At 40.3% G+C, this 26,196-nt stretch overlaps 1 protein-coding gene across 10 annotated transcripts in view; it reads right to left on the minus strand.

Moving 5' to 3' along the window:
• The window catches only part of SMYD3 (SET and MYND domain containing 3), a gene marked incomplete at its 5' end in the record, with an annotated part of 382,495 nt that overhangs the window by 68,892 nt on the left and 287,407 nt on the right, over nucleotides 1-26,196 (minus strand). For all 10 annotated transcript variants that reach the window (XR_014155449.1, XR_014155450.1, XR_014155451.1 and 7 more), the window contains 3 exons: nucleotides 6,271-6,381; nucleotides 16,207-16,309; nucleotides 17,383-17,450. Coding sequence is in view for 6 of the 10 variants with exons in the window: in XM_081857690.1 (XP_081713816.1) it covers nucleotides 6,271-6,381; nucleotides 16,207-16,309; nucleotides 17,383-17,450 (282 nt within the window). The remainder of the gene's footprint in view (nucleotides 1-6,270; nucleotides 6,382-16,206; nucleotides 16,310-17,382; nucleotides 17,451-26,196) is intronic.

The raw sequence follows: 26,196 nt of genomic DNA on the forward strand, positions 1-26,196 counted from the left end.
AATATTACCTGTAGCAATGTATGTACCAAACAATACCACAAACCAAGGATACTACAGGAGCAAAAGCTGATTGCTAGCAAGTACAGAGCTTCTGTTAGTTTTTCAGTTTTGAATACAGAAGTAATAACCTTAAAGATATGGCTGAAATGGGTGATACTAAAGCTGTAATCTATACATTTTCCACTAATAATGGCTCTCAAAGAAGACCACGTGCAGAATTTTGCAGTGCTCACAGGAGACTACCGCGCTTTATTAATTTTGCACTTGTGAACTAGACTACCAGACATTACAAAATGTGACAGGTCTTTTTAAAAAAACCACACATATGAGTTTGTTGATATAGTGGCTCATTATCTCAAATAGGAATAGCAGATATTCAAGGGGTAGATTTCTAAATTGATGCTGATGACTTATACATTCTATGAAAGACGATACCATAATTTTCTCTGTGGAGGTAATGCTTGTAGAATGTAGGCATTTAATACTTACCTGAAGACAAAACAAAGTATTCCTTTGCCAGCTTAGCATTTGTAATTTTTTCCTAATGCTATTTGTAAGGTACATTAGTAGTGAGAGTTCTAGGGGAAAACAAACCTCTTGTAGAATTTCTCTTCAGTTGCAGCGCTACGAAGGCAAAATATGACAACCTACTATTTAACGTATGGGATTTTAGGAGGGGCGCTGCTGGGTGGACAAACTAATAATTACAAAAAGATTTTTAAAACATTAGATTTAACCTGAAATTTATGGGCTGGTAAAATGTAAACCAAGTAAACAAAGAACTTATCCAAACATGTGGGAGGTGCTGTTAAATCTAGCATTTTAATTTTATGAGTATCATTGCGATGGTGTTGGTTTTGCTTTAATTTTACTATAAAGGGATAACTGATACAGAAATTCAGCAGCAATACTTTTTGGTAGGAGACATTCTTAAAATGCTAAGCAAATATATGGAAATTTCAGGGGGAGGGGAGACTGTTTCAGAAAAGAAGGTCTGCTCTCACCTCACCCCATTGTCATAGGTTCCTGTGACCAGAATACAGTCATACCTCGGGTTGAATATGCTTCAGGTTGAGCACGTTTGAGTTGCGCTCCGCGGCAACCCAGAAGTAACGGAGCGCGTTACTTCCGGGTTTCGCCGCTCGCGCAGGCGCTCAAAATGACGTCACGCGCATGCACAGAAGCGGCGAAAAGTGACGCACGCACGCGCAAACGTGCCGTCACTAGTTACGTTTGCTTCTGGATGCGAACAGGGCTCTGGAACGGATCCCGTTCGCATCCCGAGGTACCACTGTAGGCCATTGTGTTTGGTGTAACTATGTGACAACTACCGCCACTGAAAGTGAGTGACTCATGGGTTCCTTTGGATATAGATGGCAACAGCCACCTTCTGTTCCATCAGGGAAAAGGGTGGGGTATAAATAAATACATAAAACAACAACAGCAGCAGCAGCAGCAGCAGCATAGCTGTCCCATACAGTGATCAAACCTGCAACTTTGGCATTATCAGCACCACACTCTAACCAGATATCCACCTGAGTGGATATTCCACTATACTGCATGCAGGGAGTTGGAAGAGATGATTCTCAGGATCCCTTCCAGTTCTACAATTCTATGAACACCAGGCCCCAAGCAACCATTTGGGGCAAGTGGCACAGATGGAAGTACATCCCCTATTATCTGCACCATTCTGCATGTTTTCAAACATCCCTATACAACAAAGAGAACTGTGCAGTGCTTATTGGATCACACCACTTGCTTTCATCGGTACAGTGGATGCTGTGGGTTCACAACCTGCAGCGGTGCGTCTGCGCACACACGGATTGCGATTTGGCACTTCTGTGCATGTGCGACCGCCGAAACCCAGAAGTAACCCATTCTGGTACTTCTGGGTTTTGGCGGGTCCATAACCTGAAAAAACAAAACCTGAAGTGTCTGTAACCCGAGGTATGTCTGTAATTGTAAGGATGAACAGATCATCCTTTCTCCTGTCCATGCTAGCTTCATATATCTTCATTCATAACTCTGTTCCCTCCCATTTTCACATATATCAACTGCCACTGTTTCCAGGGTCCCACACTCTGCAGAGTATAGGGCAGCTGCTGCTTCCTTCCTTCAGAAGCACAGGCTGCACACCTTTCCTGTCTTCCCATCAGACCAAGGAAGCCCTGCTCATCATGGGGGAAAGCAGTCAATGCAGCTTACAATTTCCCACCAGTTCCTTATCCTCCCTCGCTCTGCATCCTGCCCTTTCCATGACTCCTTGTGAGGTGAAGAGACTAGAAATTTGCAGCTTCTCGTCAGCCCATCCTTACCCATCTGCAGCCCATCTGGGCTGTTCCTTAGTTGGACTAGTTGTGGGAGCAGTCAGTGGGGCAGGGGTGCTTACCTGATCTCTCATCGCTGGCAATGCCGTGACTTATTGAGAGGCAAAGGGACAAGACAGCAGTTATGTTGGATTCTTGGAGGTTTTTACACAGAGGCTGGATGGCCATCTGTCATGGATGCTTTAGCTGAGATTCCTGCATTGCAGGGGGCTGGACCAGATGACCCTTGGGTCCCTTCCAACTCTAAGATTCTAGGTTGCCATAGAATTTGTTGACACAAATGTACTGCCACAGCTAATTTGATGTTCCTGCTGGGCCGTTTGCACTGCACTGACTGAGCCCCTCGCTGTCTTAGTAAGCTCCAGTGTCACCAGTGATGGGACACTGGGTAAGCACTGCTGTCTCATTACCTCCTTGCTAGTCTCCACTGAAGGAGCGTCTCCACCCCCATCGTTCTGCCCGGACACTGAGGTCCAGCGGCGAGGGCCTTCTGGTGGTTTCCTCGCTGCAAGAAGCCAAGTTACAGGGAACAAGGCAGAGTTCCTTCTTGGTAGTGGCACCCATCCTGTGGAATGCCCTCCCACCAGATGTCAAAGAGAAAAATAACTACCAAACTTTTAGAAGACATCTGAAGGCAGCCCTGTTAGGTTATTGTATTTTAGTGTTTTGTTGGAAGCCGCCCAGATGAGTGGGGTATAAATAATAAATTGTAATTATTATTATTATTATTATTATTATTATTATTATTATTATTATTATTATAGTTGTGAGCAAATAGCTGCATCTTCTCCCTATATCTGCTAATGGGATTTGAAAATCCACATGGAACTCTAAACTTTCATTAGATTCTACTAGATTTTCAGACACAGCATTTATGTCATGTGAAAGATCACATAAAACTTGGGATATTATCAGAGAAGGAACCATCATGAAAATTGAATAAAGTGCTGTCTGATTGCAACCCTCGTGGGACTTGCTAAGTGAGCATGCCTCAGATTGTGCTGCCAACACAGCTACAGTTAAATAAGCTATGGTGCTCTCAGGTTAATCACTTTGCACAAATAATTATACCTTAAAATACTTAATCAAACAATACTGTACTTTAACATAGATTGCTTGCACAAAACTCCTCCAAAATATGCCTTGGATAGTAATTACATGTGAAACAAATAAAAAAGCACTAATCATCTTCTGATAATTATCAGAAAACAGCTGTGATAGGAAATTGGTTACAAACTGATTTTTCAATAGCCACAAGTGTGCACTCACTCATAAAATTATTCAGCACAAGGACTGGCCAGGAGCCAGTGAAGGACGAAAATAAATCTGGTATCACTGTAAAGAAGAGAGTTCAGGCCCAACATATTGCATACTGAGAGAATAACTGACAGTTTTATGAAATCCATGGCCTATGGAGTAACAGTTTGTAAAAAAGAAATCACTGTAATTGTATCAATACAGCTCAGTAGTTGCGCACAGAGGGAAAAACAGAGATGAACACAAGGGAGTTAGGTCTGACCACAGATTTTAAAAGCCAGGAAAAAACTGTAAAGGGATTCTGCCTGGTGAAACAAAAATATAGGTTATGGCGTTTTACCAGGAATTCCTGTATGCTGTCAATATTCTTTGGTTGAGTAAATTCATGTCATAGGAATAAATTCACGGAGATAATAGGGGTTGCCTTTAAGGATGGATTACTGTAATGTGCTCTGGGTGGGGCTGCCCTTGAAGCTAGCTTAAAAGCTTGCAGTGGGTGCAGAACGCAGTGGCCAGGCTGTCGAGTGGAAAGCCCGGCTACATGTACATAACACGTGTACCGACAGGTCTACACTGGCTGCCAGTTTGCTACCAAGTGGCATTTAAGGTCTTGTTATTAATATATAAAGCCCTAAACAACTTGGGGTCAGGTTATCAGAAGGAACATCTTCTCCCATGTAGACCTGCTAGGTCACTAAGACCTTTTGAAGATGCCCTGTTAATTGTGCCGCAAGCTGTCGCTTTTTCTTGCAACAATGAAGCCACAGGCCTCCTCAGTGGTGATGCCAACATTATGGAATGTCTTCCCCTCTGCTATGGTTTTGCCAATGGTGGATGCACAGACATTTCTTGACCAGTGAGGTGTATTTCTATTGCCTCTGGATTATGCTGCCGATGTTTCAATATGCTATTTTACTGTGCTATTCTACCAAGAAGCATATGGCTGTTGGGTTGTGGATTCTTTTTTTACAGTTGTATACAGCCTTGAGATTTTGCCTTGAAATGAAAAGTAGTCTAGGAATGATTTAAACATTTAAAAAACAGTTACCAAATGAATAACAGAAGAACTTCAGATTAGAACTCGTCTGAGGGGCTCCACTAATGACAGTACTGGGCATGTGGCCCTTAATTTTTTCTTGATAAAGCAGCATTACCAAAGCCTGCAAGATAGCTTACAAGGGACTTTATCACTAGACAAATTAAATTTTCTTCTGTAAAAAGAGAGAGAGAGAAGAAAAGCAACGAAAGTGGAACCGTAAGCCTATGCAGAAGAGTCTATAGGAAGAATTAGAGCACTGTTTACTTTTCATTAGTGGAAAATATACCTTGTGACAAGCCTTAATGAATGTAATGTGAGTAACTCCAAGGGCTGGAGTTCCAAATATGTGGATTTCTTTTCTTTTTCTTTTTCCAAAATGCTTTTTATTAGATTTTTCATTGGTTATTCACATACATATTCAGCCCTTTCTTTTCTTTTTTTACATATACTGTGTACATATATAGACCAGACAGTATCCGTATTTCTTCACAAGTGACTTCCCACCACTTCACTGCGGCTTCATCTGCCTTCTTTGTATTTAGAACTGCTTTGCTTTGCAGTCTCATTCTTTGGGTTTTTGGCTAGTTCTTTCTCATTTATATTTATCTCTTTTCTAATTTGCTCCATTTTATTCTTTCTAATTTTCTTCTGGATGGCATTTTGTTGGGTACAGAAGCCTCGCATAAAAGCCTTGCTTGCGTCCCGAATCACCCTGATGTCCATTTCCTGATTTGTGTTTATTTCAAAAAAATTCTTTTAAAGTCTTGTGCTTTTAAAAATATTTTTCCATCATTCAAGATATTTTCCTTCATTCTCCATCTCCATCTCATTCTCCTGCTGTTTCTTAATTCTAGAGTAACTGGGTTATGGTCTGAAATTAATCTTGGTTGTATTTCTGTGGGGTGTTTTTTTCTCTTTGTTTTTTCAATATTAAATTATTTGACAGCCATATTCCATCTATTCTCCCTGCTGATTGTTTTGCCTCTGAGAAGTGCATGGATTACTTCTCGTTCGGGTGTTTAAGTTTCCAAACATCGTTTAAATTCAGATTCTCCACCACCTGAAAGGAGGTCTGTGGTAGTCTTCTCTTTTTTATTCTTTCTCTCTCGCTGTTCTATCTAGTTCTAATGAGGTTACTCTATTGAAATCGCCTAGTAGTGCTATATTTTCATTACTACAATCCAATAATCTTTCCTCCAGTAATTTGTAAAATTCTACCTTTCTTTCAATTTGGGGTGTAGATTCCTATTACAATTATTTTCTCTCTTTCATATATTATTTGCACGCCTATAATTCTGCCTACTTCATCCTTAAATAATAATTTCGGAGCTAACTTTGGATTAGCATAAATTACAATTCCTCTTGTTTTGGATATGTTGGACAAAATAAAAATCTGTTCATTTCTTTATTTCGTAAAGGCGATGAGAAACGCCAGCCCCTAAAAGTCAGCAGAAGAGTCCACTCATAGTCTCATCCTTTGAACTGATACTTATTTATTGCTATTCTTTCATTCATATGGGTATTTTTTCAGAATAAAAGCAGATACAAGGCCAAAGGCCATTTGCAGTTAGACCCCGAGGGCACCATCAGAAAGGCATTAAACTGTGTATCTATTGTGCTGCCCAGAAGTGGGCTCAAACAACTCACCTTGCTTTGTGAATGGCACATAGGGCAGTCACATTCAAAACAATATTGGCGCTTCAGGTGCTGCTGACGATCAGGAGTAGGCATCATTGTTTCAATATAGCTGATGGTGAGCTGCAGACAACAAAGCAGGGGAAATTCTGTGGTAATTTGACAAAAGATTGCATATTATCCGCTGCTAAAATAGGAGGGATCCTAAGTTTAAAGTATCATGCAATCATCTATGAATGACAACAGATACATCCATGAATGACAACCTAACCAACCACACAGGATCAGTTGTGAGAATAAAATGGGAGGAATCCCACTGTTCCTCACCCTACCCATAGAAGAAATGCTTGATGCAAATATCATGGATGAGCTCCATTTGGCTCTTACTCTGGCTCTGGCACATGGAAGAGGTACAGAGCATTTACTTCTGCTTTCAAATAAAACCCAGTTTAGTGTTATGTCTGAACCTTAAACTCTGACTGAAACAAGCCAATTTGTATTTTAAACTCCCCCTAGAGGACTTGGGATTTATAGCAGTGACTTCTATTTTACTTTCCTTTTCCCGGCCCTCTGTTGACTGTTACCATCTGGGCCGCTGCTTTCTCATGGGAACAACTCAGCTTGACCTTGACTTTTAGATAACTTTGGAATGAGTGGTGCAAGAAGGAGAGGAAGAACTAAACAAACAACTTTGACAACTTTAACCGCAGCCTCACAGGCACGTAGATCATCTGTGCCTACTTTGCCTTCTGAGGAGGTAGCTGCCTCTCTGCCACGGGCAGGGGAGGGAGAAACTGAGGAATTACAATTTGAAGATATGGCCTCAGGGGCAAGCACTACTATTTTAGAGAAAATTTTCGAAAAATTAGAATCTCTGGACAAGAAAGTAGAATCTTTGGACAAGAAGGCCGATGAGCAAACATATAAAATTGACCAGAACACTCAATGTTTAAATAAACTATCTGGACAAGTTGCACAGAATACTCAAGCAATTGGAGAATTGAAGGAGGCTGCAGGGGAAAATCGGAAATTGGCTGAAGATACCAGCCAAAAACTTGAAAATTTAGAACAAGAGGTAAGACCACTCTGCAAACAAGTAGGTGAACACCAGACCTATCTATCTATGATTGAACTGCGGAACCGGGAGAGCAATTTAAGGATAAGAGCAATACCAGAAGTGGAAGAAGGCAACCTAGCTGAGTTTTTGACCAAAGAATTCTCCAAATTTTGGAGTCTAGAGGAAAAGGATTTTAAAATTGTTTCAGCTTTTAGGCTCGGAAGACTTATAAAGAAAGAGAAGCCCAGAGACTGCTTGATAACATTGAGGTCAAAGGAGGAAAGGGACAAGATTCTGGGCCTACACTACGGAAAGTCACTGGACATTTTGGACAAAAGAATTGAGATCTACAAGGATATCCCTAAACAACTGTTAGATCTTAGATCTAACTATCTGGAGTTGACAAGATTACTAAGGAAGAATTCAATCATCTTTAGGTGGGAATTTCCTCAAGGACTATCTTTTACCTTTAGAGGGAAGAAGATCAAAATCAGAACATTGGAAGATAGAGATAAATTTCTGAACGTATACGGAGAGGACCTTCACAAAGGAATTGACCAACTTCCAGGGCCTGAAACACCAGAGGCAACTGCACCCTTGGACCCTGAAGATCCTTTGAACAAGGTACCACCCCTTGAAAAATAACCAGATTTATTCAGGATGTCTCTGCAACTTTTGAGTTGGAATATTAATGGCTGTAACATCCCGGAAAAAAGGAGGAAAATTTTTCATATATTAAAAAAAGAACAACTGGACATTATCTGCTTACAAGAAACACATGTGACTAGGCTCCATAGAAAGGTGTTAATAAACAAAAGACTTGGCCAAGAATTTATATCTTCGGACAGAGTAAAGAAGCGAGGAGTGGTGATATATGCAAAAGAGAGCCTGTCACCTAAATTTTTATTTAAAGATGAACATGGAAGAATATTAGCAATTGAGATACAACATCAAGGAGAAAAGATCCTGATATTAGGAATTTATGCACCAAATGACGGGAAATCGGAATTTTATAAGAAGTTGCATGAGATTATGCTGGACTATCTGGACTACAACAACATCATTATGATGGGAGATATGAATGGGGTCGTATCGACTAACATGGATAAGTCACAAAATCAAAATGTTACAAAAGACGGCAGACTACCAAAGACCTTTTTTGAAATGACTGACAATATGGACTGGATTGACATTTGGAGAATTAAGAACCCCCTGGGAAGAGAGGGAACATTCTTCTCTGAAGCCCAGCTGACTTGGACAAGAATCGACCAAATATGGATAACTAGAGGTCTGGCACCCAAGGTTAGAAAAGTGGAAATCTGCCCAAAGACCTGCTCCGACCATAACGCGCTGAAGATGGATATGACACTCTTGCCAACCGGCTCCTTTAGATGGAAGATGAATGATAGCTTGTTTAGAGACCAGGAGATTATTAAGAAGGCCCAAAAAACACTGAAGGATTATTTTGAAATAAATATGAACACTACGGTGGAAAAAAGAACTATCTGGGACGCAAGCAAAGCTGTGATGAGGGGGTTCTTGATACAACAGAACGCCGTAAAGAAAAGGACACAAAATGAAAGGAAAGATAAGATCTTGCAGAAAATTAAAGAATTGGAGAAGAAATTAAGATCAAACCCGAAGTCACAGCCGATTCTGAGAGAAATTAAACTATACCAAGCACAATATTCCAAATTGATAAACCAAGAAATAGAATGGAAGATTAAATTAATGAAACAAAAAACTTTTGAATCGGCGAATAAATGTGGGAAACTGCTTGCTTGGCAGTTGAAGAAGAGACAGAAATTAAATACAGTTACAAACCTAGAAATTGAAGGAAGAAACATTCAGAACCCCATGGAAATTAGAAAGTGCTTCCAGAGATACTTCAAAAAATTATACACTCAAGGGCCGCAAGATGAGGTTGAGATTAAACAATTTTTGGAAAGAAATGGACTAACAAAGTTGTCACAAAAAAACAGAGTAATCCTGAATAACAAAATAACACAACAAGAGATTGAACAAGCTATTCAGAACATGCAACTGGGCAAATCTCCAGGGCCAGATGGCTTGACCTCCAAGTATTACAAGACATTAAAAGATTATTTGATCCAACCAATGATGGAGGTCTGCAATGAAATTATGGAAGGGAAGAAGGCGCCGGAATCGTGGAAGGAAGCTTTTATCACATCGATACCAAAATCTGAAACTGAAAAGACACAACTCAAAAACTATCGTCCCATTTCCCTTCTGAATGTGGATTACAAAATATTTGCAGACATTTTGGCAAGTAGACTTAAAAGAGTTCTTAATGAAGTAATTCATAAAGACCAGGCAGGCTTTCTCCCAGGTAGACATATGTTTGCTAACACTAGGAACATTATTGACATTTTGGAACTTTTGCAAACAGACATAAATACAAAAGCAGTGTTAATTTTTATAGATGCGGAGAAGGCCTTTGATAATATTTCTTGGAAATTCATGAAGGGAAATTTGAAAGAAATGGGAGTGGGACGGGGGTTTGAGAATGGGATTGATGCAATATATTCAGAACAAAAGGCCAAACTGATAGTTAACAATGTGGTTACAGAAGAGTTCAAAATTGAAAAAGGAACACGACAAGGCTGCCCGATTTCCCCTTTGTTATTTATCTCGGTTCTGGAGGTGCTCTTGAATATGATTAGAGGGGACCGGTTGGTGGAAGGGATTCAGGTCGGAGCGAAACAATACAAACTTAAAGCTTTTGCAGATGACCTAGTTTTGACCCTGCAGGAGCCAGAATCTAGTACGAAAAGAGTATTACAATTGATACAGGACTTTGGTCGGGTGGCGGGATTTAAATTAAATAAACAGAAAACCAAAGTGTTGGGAAAAAACTTGACAGACACAGAGTCAGAACGGTTTCAGAGAGAAACAGAATTAACTATGGTTAAAAAGGTAAAGTACCTAGGGGTAAACATAACAGCAAAAAACCTGAGTCTATTCAAGGATAACTATGAAAAATGTTGGTCTGAAATTAAGAGAGACTTGGATAGTTGGACAAAATTGAAGCTTTCTTTGTTAGGCCGAATTGCTGCTATTAAGATGAATGTATTGCCAAAAATGCTGTTTTTGTTTCAAACATTACAGATTGTGGACAAAACGGAGTGCTTCCGGAAGTGGCAGAAAGATATATCTAGATTTGTCTGGCAGGGCAAAAAGCCCAGAATTAAGTTTAAGATATTAACAGATGCGAAAGAAAGAGGGGGCTTTGCCCTGCCAGACTTAAAGTTGTACTATGAAGCCGCAGCTTTTTGCTGGCTAAAAGACTGGCTACTTCTCGAAGACACTGACGTGTTGGATCTGGAAGGTTTTAACAATGCTTTTGGTTGGCATGCATATTTATGGTATGACAAAGTTAAGATCAATAAGGCCTTTAAGAACCATATTGTCAGGAAAGCAGTGTTTAATGTCTGGACAAAATATAAAGACTTATTGGAAAATAAAACTCCAAGGTGGCTTTCACCTCTGGAAGCCAAGGCCCGAAAAAGACCCAATATGGAGGCCAAATGGCCAAAATATTGGGAAATATTAGAAAAAGATGGAGACAATTGGAAATTGCAGTTTGGAGAAAATGAAGGATAAGGTGCGAGACTGGTTACATTATGCTCAGATTAAAGAAGTTTTTAAAAATGACAAAAAGTTAGGGTTCCAGGTGGAGAAATCGAAGTTAGAAACAGAATTGTTAGAACCAAAGACCAAGGTATTATCTAGAATGTATAACTTGCTGCTAAAGTGGAATACACAAGACGAAATGGTTAAATCGGCTATGATAAAATGGGCACAGGACATTGGGCATAACATTATGTTTGAGGACTGGGAAAGGTTGTGGACCACTGGGCTGAACTTCACCGCATGTAATGCTCTGAAGGAAAATGTTATGAAAATGATATATAGATGGTACATGACCCCAGTTAAACTTGCCAAAATATACCATTCGTCTGATAATAAATGTTGGAAATGTAAAGAAAATGAAGGAACATTCTTTCACCTCTGGTGGACATGCCCTAAGGTGAAGGTCTTCTGGGAAATGATATATAATGAGCTGAAAAAGGTATTTAAGTATACCTTCACAAAGAAACCAGAGGCCTTTCTTCTGGGCATTGTCGGCCAGAAGGTGTTAAAGAAGGATCGAACATTTTTCATGTATGCAACAACGGCAGCAAGGATTCTCATCGCAAAAAACTGGAAAACTCAAGATCTACCCACACTGGAAGAGTGGCAGATGCAGCTGATGGACTATATGCAACTGGCCGAGATGACCGGCAGAATCCGTGATCTGGGAGAAGAGAAGTTGGAGGAAGACTGGGAGAAATTCAAGATGTATTTACAAAAACATTGTAATTTGGTTGAATGTTAAGAAGGATGCTAGATTATAAAAAACTGGTCACCACTAAACTAGATTTAAATTTGATGATAAGTGAGACTAAAGAAAATATAAAACTTTTTGGAAGAAGCGCTAGATTATATGTGTGAGTGGACATGAGATTGTAAACAAGTTGATAATTTGTTTGGAAAAATTTTTTTAACGATGTAAATGGGAGCGGGAGACGTGAGGGAGCCCAAAGAAGTGATGAAATTGTTGTGAAAGAAGTAAGATTGTTTATTATGTTTTATATTTAAAAACCTTAATAAATATTTATAAAAAAAAAAAAATGAAACAAGCCAATTTGGTAGACTAAGTCCTGATGTTGGTTTCTTTCAATAGGCCATAGCTAAGACTAACCACAGGGGACGCGGGTGGCATGGGTCTAAACCACTGTGCCTCTTGGGCTTGCTGATCAGAAGGTCAGCTGTTCGAATCCCCACAACGGTAACCCGAGGTACCACTGCAGATAAATAGGTACCGCTCCGGCGGGAAGGTAAACGGCATTTCTGGTTTCGCCAGAGGAAAAACTGTCTGCGGACAAACACTAGCTCCCTCAGCCTGTAAAGCCAGATGAGTACTGCATCCCCAGAGTCATCTGTGACTGGACTTAACTGTCAGGGGTCCTTTACCTTTTTTAAAAGACTAACCACAAGTTGTCTGAGTTTGGATATACAGTGGACTCTCGGGTTACGTGACCTTTGGGTAATGTAACTTTCGGGTTGCAAACGAGGCAAACCTGGAAGTGTATTTCACCTGGTTTCGCCACACACGCATGCGCAGAAGCGCTCTATCACGCCGCATGTGTGTGCAGAAGCGGCACCTCTACTTGCGAATTTTTCAGGGTATGTATGGATCCCTGGAATGAATTACATTCGTATCCAGAGGGTCCACTGTAATGCAAAACTGGGGTTAATTAACAAGAGAAGCAAAAATTTCTGAGAGGGGGAGCGTATGAGCCTGGGGCTTATTCAAATGATAACCTAGTTTATCATTACATTCACAAAATGCTCGTTTATAAAGCTATTGTACTACCAACTTTACTGTACGCTTGTGAAACATGGACCACTTATAAACGCCATCTCCAACTCCTAGAAAGATTCCATCAACCGTGTCTGAAAAATTTAACACATCACTTGGGAAAATAGGCGAACTAATGCCAGTGTACTAGAAGAAGCAAAGATCACCAGTGTCAAAGCAATGATTCTTCCAACATCAACTTCGTTGAACAGGTCATGTTGTCTGGGTGCCTGGTTATCATCTTCCAAAGCAACTACTCTATTCCCAACTTAAGAATGGAAAGCGAAATACCAGTGACCAACAAAAGAGGTTTAAAGATGCTCCCAAGGCAAATCTTAAAAAATGTACTATAAGCACTGATAACTGGGAAACACTGGCTTGCGAGCGCTCCAACTGGAAAACAGCCTTTACCAAAGGTGTGGTGGACTTTGAAGAAGCAGAAACTCAGGGCAAAAAGGAGATATGAGCTAAGAGGAAGGCACGTTTGGCAAACCCTCATCATGAACAACTCCTGCCCAGAAACCTACTGTATGTTCCCAGTATGGAAGGACATGTGGATCCAGAATTGTACTCCACAATCACTTATAGACTCACTATTAAGACCATTTGTCTTCCATGAAAACGGTCTTAACAGTGAATCCATAAGTGACTCTTACTCAGCTACAAGTGATGGCCAAAGAAGAAGAAAAGAAAGAAGTCTTCTGAATAGCAGCCATAGATTCTGCAGCCATAGATTCAAGGATGCTTAACAACTCCTTAACTGCTTTGAAGAGGGCACACTGTGCTTCATTCATCATTTTTATTCTTACTCAAAGTTTATTTTGGTGGGATTCTAAACTGTACAAGTTATTTTTTGGTAGTGATCAAAAGCATAAGAGATATCCAATTATATTTTTGATGGTGCGGACATTAATGTGTTCAGGAAGCTGTATCATCCATAAAACATATTGGGGTTCCTTAATACATTATTAATTTGTAAAATATTATTCACTGTGTTACCAAAAAGGGAATATCTATTCATAGAAAATACTGTTCTCCCAGTCCCAGCTGCAGGTTTTATTAAAAAAAAAAAAAAAAACCAGCATTTTTTCTTGTTAGTGGAGGGTTAATCAAAGGTGGTTGGATGGTGAACTTACTCTGCAAGACTGTCTGTTCTGATAACTGAAGAAGAGTATTCATTTAAAGATATGAAATGTGACAAGCATTGGCTAATAGGCTTTAATTCAGTGCAGATAGGTTTGAAATACCTGCGCCTGGTGCTCTGGTTATTATATGAATACTATATGCTGAACATGAAGATTTATAGAGTGCATAGAATTAGATAGCCACCCCAAGGGAGCAGCAGAATTGGTTCGAGCAGAGCCAAGGCTGAATGGCAATTCAAATGTAAGTGAAACATTGAGATTGCTTAACTCAGAGTTACGGAATTTTTAGAACAGGAGCCAACTAAATATTTGATTTCTTTTAAATGTAGCAAGAAGTTGAATTTATTCATGAATGAGTCACAATGGTCTGCAGGCAGGCCATTAGGGCTTTCTGCTTTTTGTTCCCAACTTTGTATTTTTCCTTTTTCTCTCTCTTTCCAAACACAGAAAGAGTTAAAACATTTGGAGCCGGACATGGCAGAAAAATGAAAACTGGAGCTCCCACTCTAACAAGGTTGAGGTGTTATAATTGCTTCTGAGTGACTAGGATCAGATTTGAGACTCAAGGAGCCTTGTAATTAGAAGCAGACAGACTGTCAAATAACTACAGCTGTTCTATAGTGGTTTCAGTCTTCCTTATATTAAACCCAGTTATATATGGGCCAGAAAGGGGTCCTATTGCTTCATCACAGAACAAGAATGTTAAGCTTGTCTTCTTATCCTTGCTGATTCTGCCTTTAGCAGTACTGTACTGCTATGACTTCCAGGAGATTCCCTTTAACTAACTGTGTGATTGTAGGCATGTCTACTCAAGAGTTCAGTGGGACTTATTCTCAGGTAAGCGGATAAAGGATTGCAGACTAAGAGGGCTGCATTGGATGGAACCACAGGAGAAAATAACTCAGAAAAAGGTCAATCTGGTTGTGACCAGATTTGGGTAATTTTGCCTAGTCATTAAAGTCAATGGCATCTTCCAAAGACTGGATTTAGAGACTCTTAGCAAGTTTATAGATAAGGACAGAAAGGCAGAGTGTCATTGAGAAGTTTGGTTTCATGGACAATCTGCATGTGCCTTGGGACTATATGTCTAATTTGTATGTGTAATTTGTATAATGTGTGATTGTCCTTCAGAATGCAGGGAATTTAGCTGACTCCCTTTTGGAAAGGACTCTCTCTTCCCATTCCATACTTAAGGCCCCACTGAACCTAGCTGTGACATTTCATAATTTTAAAGAGTAATAGTTCTATCCTATGCTTAAAAATCCTGTGTTCAATCTGTGCTAATTTGGGCCCCACTGGAATTAATGTGAAAGGTTAATCCTGACTAAGTAGTGTCCCACTGATTTTAGTGGGAGCTATGTGCAGCTAATTTAGTCTGGCGCCAAGCTCATATGTTTTGAGTATTTTTACTGCAACCTTAACACCAATGCTATTTATTCTTGTATCACTACTACTGAGTGAGATGTTTTAATGTACAACAACAACCAACAGTGGAGTTGGACTTTTGTTGGAATAAACAACTAAAACTGTGACTCAGATAAAAGGAGCTACCCATAAACTTTGCTGAGATCCAGCATTAGACAGCAAGCCCAAGAGATGAAGTCTGTGAACTCAACACCATATTATATTCAGGTAAATTGGTTCAGATACGCATGCACACTAAAGCTTATGCCCAGAACAAACTTGGTTGGTCTCTAAGGTGCTACTGGACAATTTTTAAAATTTATTTATTTATTTCAACCAGATTTTATTTTGCAAGTAGCAATCTTCTGAGGGCATGCATAGGATATGCCCATATTTGAAAAAGAAAATGGTGTGAAATAGTTCTCTGATAAGAAACACAAATCATTTGGGAAGGGCATTTCTCCAAGTCATTTTTAATAAAACCAACAAGGAAACGACCCCTGCCTTGTTACTTTTCTTGCCAATGAAAGGTTTACTGCTTCAGCATGGTTTCAATCTGACAAATGCTTATTGTTGCAATGATTTAGTGAATGCAGCATTCCACCCAGAAGTATCGTAAGTGTTTTTTATCAGGGTAAAGGCACTCAAATACAAACAAAATGAAGTGCCTAGAGGAGGAATGGAGGGAGAAGAATTCATCAAGACTGCCAGTGATTTATGAGAGGTAATGATTATGAGACCCAGACAGTGTGAAGAGAAGATTCTCTTTATCATCTTCTTCCTGATAGCTACGAGATAGGAAGAAGCATCAATATATCATCAAAGTGTTAAAGCTGGTGGCCCTGCAGTCTGGAAGTTATTTAAGGAGATGCAACCGCTGCAGGTGTCTGTGACGGAAGAGAGAACAAGCTAATTACCTCTTCACCCATCTCAATGTCCCGGATGGAGCGGAGGTGGAGCCGGGGACCCTCAAAGACAATCACGCAGTTGGGATCACAACTGTTGTTCAGCAAAGACATGCTAAGGAAGGAAAACAACATCGGTTTAAAGGAAAAGGTGTCCAGGAGCAAATATGAAGTTTGACTAGAGAAGCCTCCACTCCTCATTCCCTCCCTGGTGTCTTGAATGCTTGTCAGCAGTATTTTAGGCCCAGTGCAAAGGGAGGCAAATGTAGTTTCCATGGCACCTGACATCCACATCAAGAACTCAGGTACATTGGAAAGTTACATTTCCCAGGTTCTCTTGTGCCTGCGCTGCTGCTGCTGCAGTGCTGAAGACACCAAGAAGGAAGTGGGGTACTTGGTTTACACACTCTGCTGGGAGACATGGAATCTACGCAGCCAAATACTAAAAGCAAGGCAAGTTTTAATTCCAAGACAGATACTTACAAAGTTTGGTGTTGTCGCCACCTTTCCCTGGCTTTTGACACTTGGGGTGTATATTGTAGGACTCACCCTATTTTTGAGATTGTAAGTTGTTTTGAACTGTTTTAAATGGCTATAACCCATTCTGGGAGAACACGGTAAAGGGCATGCAATGAATTAAAATCATCATCATCACTTGTGGCCAATGGTCACTGATGGCATTTATGCCCCTTCCTACCATCACCCAATGCCAAAGAGGTGTTTGCTCCAATGTACTGCAAGTTGCGTGCTCATTAATTTCAGTTCCCTCTAGTGGTAGAAAGGGTCTTCTTCAAATATACAATATTATGGGTTGTGTTCAACCAAGTTTTACATACAGTAGACCCACGGAAATTAATAGACTTGGGTTAGTTCTGTCTACTAATTCCAATAGGTCTACTCTGAGTATTATTAACATTGGATATAACCTTCTTTCTGATGCTCCCTTCCCAACTGTGAATGCTGGGAATTCAACAGGCTCCAGTGCCATGAGGCTGAATTATCCAAGGCAGGGGGGAAGGAACTGCAGCTGTGGAATTTTCCTGTGAATTGTTTTCATTTCTAAAATTTCTTGATTCATTACAGTACCTGTTTCTCCCCCCCCCCCAAGCCTGGGACTGAGTGCATCTCTGTGCAATAGAACTAGAATCCTGGAGGTTTTGCTTATGAGTTAAGGAATGCCCACAGTACCTGGGATAAAGGCCAACACCAACATTCTGCATCTCTCCATTGCTAATGCTGAAACAGTTGCAGGTCACCTGTAAAAACAAGGTTATAATCCATGATTAGTATTACTAGAGCCATTGAGAAACTTCATATCCGAGTGAAAGAAATGTTGAAAATACAAGGCAGCAACTGCTGGGTAATTAGAGAGGGATATTCAAGTCCAGCACAGAGGTACCCTTTCATATTACAGCATTTAAATCTGGGACACAAAAAATAATGAAGCCAATTAGGTGCTGAAATGCCAGTGTCCTTTAAAAGGCTGCCAAAATACAAGTTTAGATATATGCTGAGACCCCATTTTCTAGTCCGCAAGAAAACACACAGACACACACAGTTTCATCCTATGGACGTTTGCAGTGTTACATTAATCAAAACTGAATCACCAAATCTGCCTACAGAGTAATTTCACATGTCTTGACAGGAAAACTGATTTAAATGAATATACAAACAGTAATAAAATGCCTTAACCCTCCCCCACAAAACACCCCACATTAATTAGTCTGTTATTTAACCCATTCATACTTCCCAACCATTTACAAAAGTCATGCATCTTAATTATGTTTCTCCTGCTGCTATTGGAAACATAATTCGAGACAACACTTGTGAGCTATGTTTAGTCCATTTCTTTTATAAAAGCAATTAAAGTGTTACAAAAATATTGACCTTGTTTTTCAGTACATAAAAAATTAACAACTCTTTCCAGCTGGGAGAAAAATCACCCCATTTCTCCGAAATACTTTTCCTAAGTGTCTTACAATAGAGTCCTATAGATCTATGTGGTTTCAGCATTCAGAATGATTCATGCCAAGAGTTACAAGGCTGGTTAAAGCAGCGAGGCAAATATGCCCTGGCCTATTGCTCATCGCCATGTGTTTGATGCCTAAGACTGCTGCTTTGGGAGGAAGAAATATGGAGAAGAGATTTTCTGTACATGTGGCGAAAGAGAGTGGAGAAGCAACAGGCAGTGGAAGGGTTAATCAAAATCCCCTTCCCTTGATGTCTACTCTGCTCCACATCACACATCCCTTCCAGAGTTGCATTTCCATTGTCAAAGCAGCTGTTGGGCTTTCATTACATGCACATGCTGCCTTGAGGACTGGGCCAGGTTGTTGTCCCACAGGCTGTTGTGATTCTAGGGAATCCTTCATTTAGTTATTACAAGCATTTATGGACCACCCTTCATCTCAGTAGATCCCAGAGTGGGATACAAATTAAAAACTGCACAGAATTACATAAAAACCAATCCAAACAAAGAAACAGTTAAAACAGCAAAGCAGACTAACTATCACAAATTAGTTCTTACAAAAAAAAAAAAAAAAGTGAAAATGCCTGAGCAAACAGTTGTAAGTCTTTCCCTCAATGCTTAAAGGATAACAAGTGTGCTTGCGTGGCAAGGCCCCAAACCCTTCCCCTTCGCTGGAATAAAGACACTTGACTTTATTTTAGGTTAATGGGCTAAAAAAGGCCACATCTTTATTGGTTACAGGATGTGAGTGATATTGGCTTATCTAACTCCTGCCCGCCTGCAGGAAGTCTCAGAAGGGTTAACCACCAGTAGGGGGAGCCCTGTTGATGCACATCAACTAGGAACTCCCCCAGGGTCACCAACAGAGGTTGTGCCATGGCCCTAGCCCCCACCAGGGCTTCAGATGGGGCCACACCCCCTAGATTCCTTTAACGGAATACCCTTGAAATAGGAGGTGCCAATTTTCCAAGCAGAAAATATTCCTCCCAGGCCCCTTCAACAGGCGACCAACCGAGGTCCGTAGCAAGGTCAAAGGATTAAGAGCTTAATCTTAGGAAGGGATGGTGGGAGAACTGCGTGAGTGGGAACCAGAAAAAGAGGCGAGTTCCCGCTGGCAGACTGCTCACATAGAGCATGCCACGCCCCCTGGCCAACTGGATTGTTCCACCTAGGGCGTGACGCGGAAGGGACTCCCTATGACGCGCGGGCTAGAACACAGGGCGGGGTCATGTCCAGCCCGCAACTCCATTTGCCTGGGGAAGGGAAATGGCTTTCTCAGGGGAGGGTATTATACCAATGGGGCATCACTACAGAGAGAGGCCCTTTCTCATCTCAACACACTTCCCCAGGAATGGTTATGTGGAAAAGAACCTCCTCTGAAGGTCTTAAGGCAGGATGAGCTCTGAGGTCCTTGGAGTTTAGAGGTTTGCTGGGAGCAAAAACAGATAAAGGTATGCAGTGCTTTTCCCCCTCAAAAAATGTTTAGGGGTACTCTTATTTTGACTCAAGAAAATCATCATTTTATAGATCAAATCGGGGAAAATAAACACAGTAAATGGACAAAAGTACAAAGATTCACAAAATGTTTAAGGGTACATGTACCCCTGCGTCCGTCCAGGAAAAAAGGAGTGGCCCTTTTCTATCAAGTCAAGGAAGTGAGTAATATACAAATAACACACACACAAAAAGAGCTTATGAAGATAAAGCCTTTTTCGACTAGTTTCAAGACACCTTCTGGTATAACTCCATTATGTGCACAAACAAGAAAGAACAAGGCAGGGGTCCATCGACAGCATATTTACAGATCTGGAATACATGAACAGTAAGCAGGGCCATACGAACTATAGATGCAAGCAAACCGTTGAAGTTGAGTAACCCTTTGACTGACCGAATTGAGATGTGAACTCTGTAACTCCAACTGGTATTGTAATGTCTCAGATACATGCAGGTAACTGAGAAAATGTAGATGTTCTTAAATGTTGTTGTCATAAATATTAAGTTCTCAGAGTTTCTATGCAACTGTTCTCCTCTCTGAATCCATAAAGCTTTGGAGTAGAGTGCGGGGGAGCCACCTGATGAGAGATGCAGCTATAGAAAGGCTATTAGTGATTAACACCCACTGCGGATAAAAGGGAGGGGAACTCCACTAATTAGCAAGAAAGGCATTTCCCTTTGCAGAGTTCTTGATCTTGATATCTCCATACAACACACACACACTAATGATGGCACTGCTTTTTAAGCCTTTGCTATTTTTGTAGTCAGCCCCAGCCTTCTCAGGATGAGACGCAGCCTCCATCTGCAGGAGTCTTCTTTGTACCCACTAGGAGCCTTCCCCGCTTCCAATTTATCTAAGCAAGAGCAATCCAGGGGTGCCAACAAACAGAAGTTGGCTGATTTCATTTTAATAAAAAATAAAATAAAATGTAAAAGATCCCCCCACCCCCCACTATTTCATGGAATCTGCAGAAGGGGAGGAACTACAAAACAGAGAAATATAGTGGAGAAAATGAAGAAAGGATGTAGAAGCCTTGGGTTAGCTTATACATACATTCTAAAGATATTTCTTCTGCCTAAGGGAAGTACTTAAAAAAAAAATATCTGAATATACTATCACCACTATTTCTGTATTATGAGACGATTCATGTTCTAAAGACAGAAATTACCCCATTATAAAAACTCCATGTTAAAATAGCAAGTACTTGGAAGAGAAATCAGTCCACAAACAGCTCAAAAGAAGTCTTAGCTCAGTTGGTTGGAGCATGGTGCTGATAAGGCCCAGGTTGCAGGTTTGATCCCCATATGGAACAGCTGCATATTCCTGCATTGCAAAGGCTTGGACTAGATGATTTCTTCCAACTCTACACTTCTGTGATTCTATAGGCATACTAAGCACTGCCTGTTGGATAAGTCATTATCCTTTGGATTAAGTTTCTATCTGCAAAAGGGGAATAATCACCATCCTATATCCCACAAGGTTTTTGTAAAAATTGTAAAGTCATTTTCATCCTAATATTACTGTGTATGCTTCTATTATAGATACCACTAGAGATCACCTGTTTCAGAAACAAATTGTCTCACTTCAGAAATGAAAGCTAAGTTACGCCTCTAACACTATACATGTTTTGTGAAAGAATACACAGGAGCAAAACATTAATATTAATATCTATAGCAACTACAGCATGATGGCAACAGCAGCCAGGAAAAGTGGGAGAGGCATGGCAGCATAAGATGGAACAGATGTGAAGGAGGTCTGATGCTGTAGTATTTGCTACAGAGGAGGACCGGGCACAATGTACAAGTTTGCTTTGTGCCTCTGGGAGTGTTCAAAACATTTTAATAGTTGTAAGTTCATACACATGGGTGCTGTATGCAAAAGCTAGAATTAAATGTAAGCACAAGGAGGGAAAGACAAAGAAAACTGCCTTATACTGAATCAGATCATTCAGCTCAGTCTACATTGACTGGCAGTGGTTCTCTAGGGTTCCAGTCTTCCTCTGCCCCCCCCCTTTTTTTTAATAATAATAATAATAATAAATTTTATTTATATCCCGCCCTCCCCAGCCGAAGCCGGGCTCAGGGCGGCTAACAACACTAAAACAGTACAACATTATAAAACATTATAAAAATGGATTAAAATGAATTAAAATCAAAATTGATGGCAACCATAAACTAAAGTTTTGTAAAGATTGCCAGAGGAGGGAGTCAGGCTGCGCCCTGACCAAAGGCCAGGTGGAACAGCTCTGTCTTGCAGGCCCTGCGGAAAGATGTCAAGTCCTGCAGGGCCCTTGTCTCTTGTGAGAGAGCGTTCCACCAGGTTGGAGCCGCAGCCGAAAAAGCCCTGGCTCTAGTTGAGGCCAGCCTAACCTCTCTGTGGCTTGGGACCTTCAAGATGTTTTTATTTGAAGATCGTAAGTTCCTCTGTGGGGCATACCAGGAGAGGCGGTCCCGTAGGTACGAGGGCCCTAGGCCGTATAGGGCTTTGAAGGTTAAAACCAGCACCTTAAACCTGATCCTGTACTCCACCGGGAGCCAGTGCAGCTGGTATAGCACCGGATGAATGTGATCTCTAAGCGAAGACCCCGTAAGGAAAAAAATCCACCATTCCATAAACTAATCCACCACTCCATAAACTAAGAACTTGTCAAGAATGTATAACTTGCTGTTGAAATGGAACACTCAGGATGAAACGGTGAAATCTGCTATGATTAAATGGGCACAAGATGTTGGACATAACATTATGATGGCTGACTGGGAACAGTTGTGGACCACAGGTATGAAATTTACGACATGTAATGCCCTAAGAGAGAATTTAATGAAAATAATTTACAGGTGGTACATGACACCTGTCAAGCTTGCAAAAATTTATCATTTGCCCGAAAACAAATGTTGGAAATGTAATGAGACTGAAGGTACATTCTTTCACCTTTGGTGGACATGCCCAAGGATTAAGACATTCTGGGAGATGATTTATAATGAAATGAAAAAGGTATTTAAATATACCTTCCTGAAGAAACCAGAGGCCTTTCTCCTGGGCATGGTCGGCCAATTGGTGCCAAAGAAGGATAGAACATTTTTTATGTATGCAACAACAGCAGCAAGAATACTCATCGCAAAGTATTGGAAGACTCAAGATTTACCCACCCAGGAAGAGTGGCAGTTGAAGTTGGACTATATGGAATTGGCGGAAATGACCGGCAGAATCCGAGACCAGGGAGAAGAGATGGTGGAAGAAGATTGGAAGAAATTTAAAGATTATCTACAGAAATATTGTAAAATTAAGGAATGTTAGAAAGATGTTGGAATGAAGTTACATGGCTTTAGCAGAAATGTTATAAAGAATTAAGTACAATAGATTGTAAATGGATTAAAGGAAAAAATAATGTTAGAATTTGTCAAGTTAAATGATAGGACAGAAAATTGAGGAAGATGGAAAGGATTTGCTGAAGCAATTAATTGAAGTGGAATACAAAAAAAAGGGAGGTGTGAGGAGGTCGCTGAAACAAGTAAAAGAAAGTTAATAACATTGAAAGTATTGGATGTGTTTTTTTAAATTGTTTTTGTTTTATTTTTGTTATGTATATGTAGTATTTTTGTCTTTGTATTGTATTGTATGGTTTTGTTATGTTTAATTCTTTTTCTTTTTTTCCTGTAACTTTCAAAACTTTAATAAATATTATTTTTAAAAAAACAACAGTCTTCCTCTGCCCCACCTGGAAATGCCAGGGACTGGACCTGTGACCTTTTGCACACAGAACATGTGCCCTGCTACTTAGATAATGTCCTTCCCTTGAAAGAAAAACACAAAGAAATGAGACAAGTGTTGGTTGTGTTGGAGAGCGACCAGGATGATAAAGTGTCTGGAAACCAAGCCTTATGAGGAACAGCTGAGGGAATTGGGTATGTTTAGCCTGGTAAAGAGGAGACTGAGAGGAGATATGATAGCCATCTTAAAATATCTAAAGTGCTGTCACATGGGAAATGGAGCAAGCTTATATTCCCCTGCTCCGGAGGTTAGAACCCAAACCAGTTACAAGAAAGGAGATTTTGACTAAACATCAGGAAGAACTTTATGACAGGAAGAGACAGTGGGACGGTCCTCCATGAGAAGTGGTGAACTCTCCTTCATTGGAGGCTTTTAAACAGAGGTTGGATGGCCATCTGTCATATTTGATTTAGTTAAGATTCCTGCACTGCAGGGGGTTATATTAGATAACCCTCGGGGTTGCCTTCCAACACTACAATTCTATGATTCGATGGTGAGCCAAGTTCAGATAACAGGAAGCTCAAGGACTTAAGCTGAAAGATGAATGAATGGAGTAGAAATTCAGATTTGTCTTACAATCTTTTGTTCACACAGATATTCTTACTGTTTTTGCTTGATGTAAACACTAATTTGGCAGTTCTGACAGATTCAAGAACTGAAGAAGTAGATTACATACAATAGCCAACTCATGGGCCTAATATTTATCATGCCCTTGAAGTAAATAAGAAGGTATTTTACATGTGTCTAAGACAACACTTTGTACAGTGTTTTTATCTTATATTTTCTTTCTTTCTTTCTTTCTTTCTTTCTTTCTTTCTTTCTTTCTTTCTTTCTTTCTTTCTTGATCAGGCTGTCATTCAGCATCATGACAGTCTCTTAAATTTCAAAAGGGCAATCCACATGTGACCGTTGTTGAGGGTGGCCGTTGTTGAGGGTGGCTGTGATAGAAACCCCTGCTGGGCATGGAGTTCTAACCATCCAGTTCACTGGCTTGTGGCCCATATACTTGATTATCATAGTCCACCCAATCCTTCTGCATTAATCAGATTTTTCTGTTTACCAGAACCAGTCTTTGGACTGGACTTACCAAAAGATTCATCTGGTTGTTGAGAAAGCTGAACAAATGAGAAAAGGGATATTATGCTGTTGTGATCTGTATCTCACAAAGGTTTTTTCACATTTTTTCTCCATTAAACATCAACACTTTGCAAGTCATTAAAGGCACTAACTTTTTTCTAGTTCTTCTTCCATCCATTAATCTGTAAGTGTCTGTGGTTAGACTGCTAGTCTGTGCTAATTTGCTATATTCTCAAATGAATCAGAATGATTTGCACTGATGCCATGGTAATGAATGATGCTGCATTACCTAAGAGCAATAACATGTTCATTTAAGAGTAATAAATGTGGGAATGCCAAGTACTGTACAGTCACATCCACAGCAGCACCTCAGTACTGAGCGATCGGGGACGACAACTCATAAGCCTAATGTTCACTATGACTCAAGGCATTTCATCTCTGATGACATCAAATACAGCTTCTTATTAAATAAGGTCCCGTCCCCCCCCGTTCCATGCCCTTAGATAATTATAAAAAACTGCTTATAGTGGATAGTCCCTCTGGCCAGTTTCTAGAAATGTTGTTGTCTTCAAACAAGGTGAAACGAAGAGAGATAAACAGGCACATTTGTTTTCAGTTTTGTGAAGAAAATGCAGCCACGCATCTATCATATGCTCACACCATACCCCAGGTTTATTGTTTACAAATGTTCTATTTAGTATCTACAGAGATAAATAATAGAAATAAGGTCAGATTCACACTTCCACTGAGGATACACTGGGCAGTGAGTGGGATAGACATTGGGTTTGTGATGGGGATGCAGACCATATGGTTGGTGACTTGTCCACCTGGTGTGAAGGTTGTGGATGCCATGTGTTGTCTATAGCCTGATAAATAGGGTTAGGAAAGAGTCAGGGATGGTGGTGCATATTGATAACAGTGAAGTGGGGAAATGTAGTCATGTGGTCCTGGAAGTAAACTTAGGCTGTGATGTAGAAGGTTGAAAATCAGGTCTTCAAGATACCTTTCTTTGAAATGCTATCCGTTCCATGAACAGCACCAGACAGATAGGCAGAGCCGAAGAGTCTAAATGTATGAATGAGACAGTGGTCTTGGGAGTGTGAGTTTAGTTTTAGTAGGCACTGGGAAAGTTTGGGGACAAGTCCAGCTTGCACAAAAGAAATGTGCTCCAACTAAACTAGAATGGAGATAAAAAGCTGGCAGAAGAGCTTTTGAACTAATTGTTGAGGTAAAGCAGACAGGAGCTACAGAATGTTAAGTTTGGCCTAAATCGTATTTTAAGGATGAGGGTGAATGTTTGTGATCGTTCTGTTTTGCTTCCCTCTCCCACCCTCACTTCATGCAAATCCGGACCTGTGATGCAGCACTACTACCCTCCAATGTGAGCTGCAGGACGACAGCCTTATATTTTTATGCACATAGAAAAACAGCACACACATCTTTGCCACTTTAAAATACATTTATTTGTGTTTAAAATGTAAGGGTGATTGATATCCAGCTAAGTCATGATTTAGTTGGATACCACCCTCTAATTTTTACACTTTAACAAGTAGCCAAAACATTGAGAAAAGCACAAAGGCCAATTAAAATAGACTAAAATCTTCAGAACAATATTAAAACTCTGTTTAAAACCAGCAGAAGCTGCCCAAGATCATAAACAGCACACATTTACCATATGGGCAAAGATTATGTA

Source organism: Podarcis erhardii, assembly GCF_964252035.2.
Source record: "Podarcis erhardii genome assembly, chromosome: 3".
NCBI lineage: Eukaryota > Metazoa > Chordata > Lepidosauria > Squamata > Lacertidae > Podarcis > Podarcis erhardii.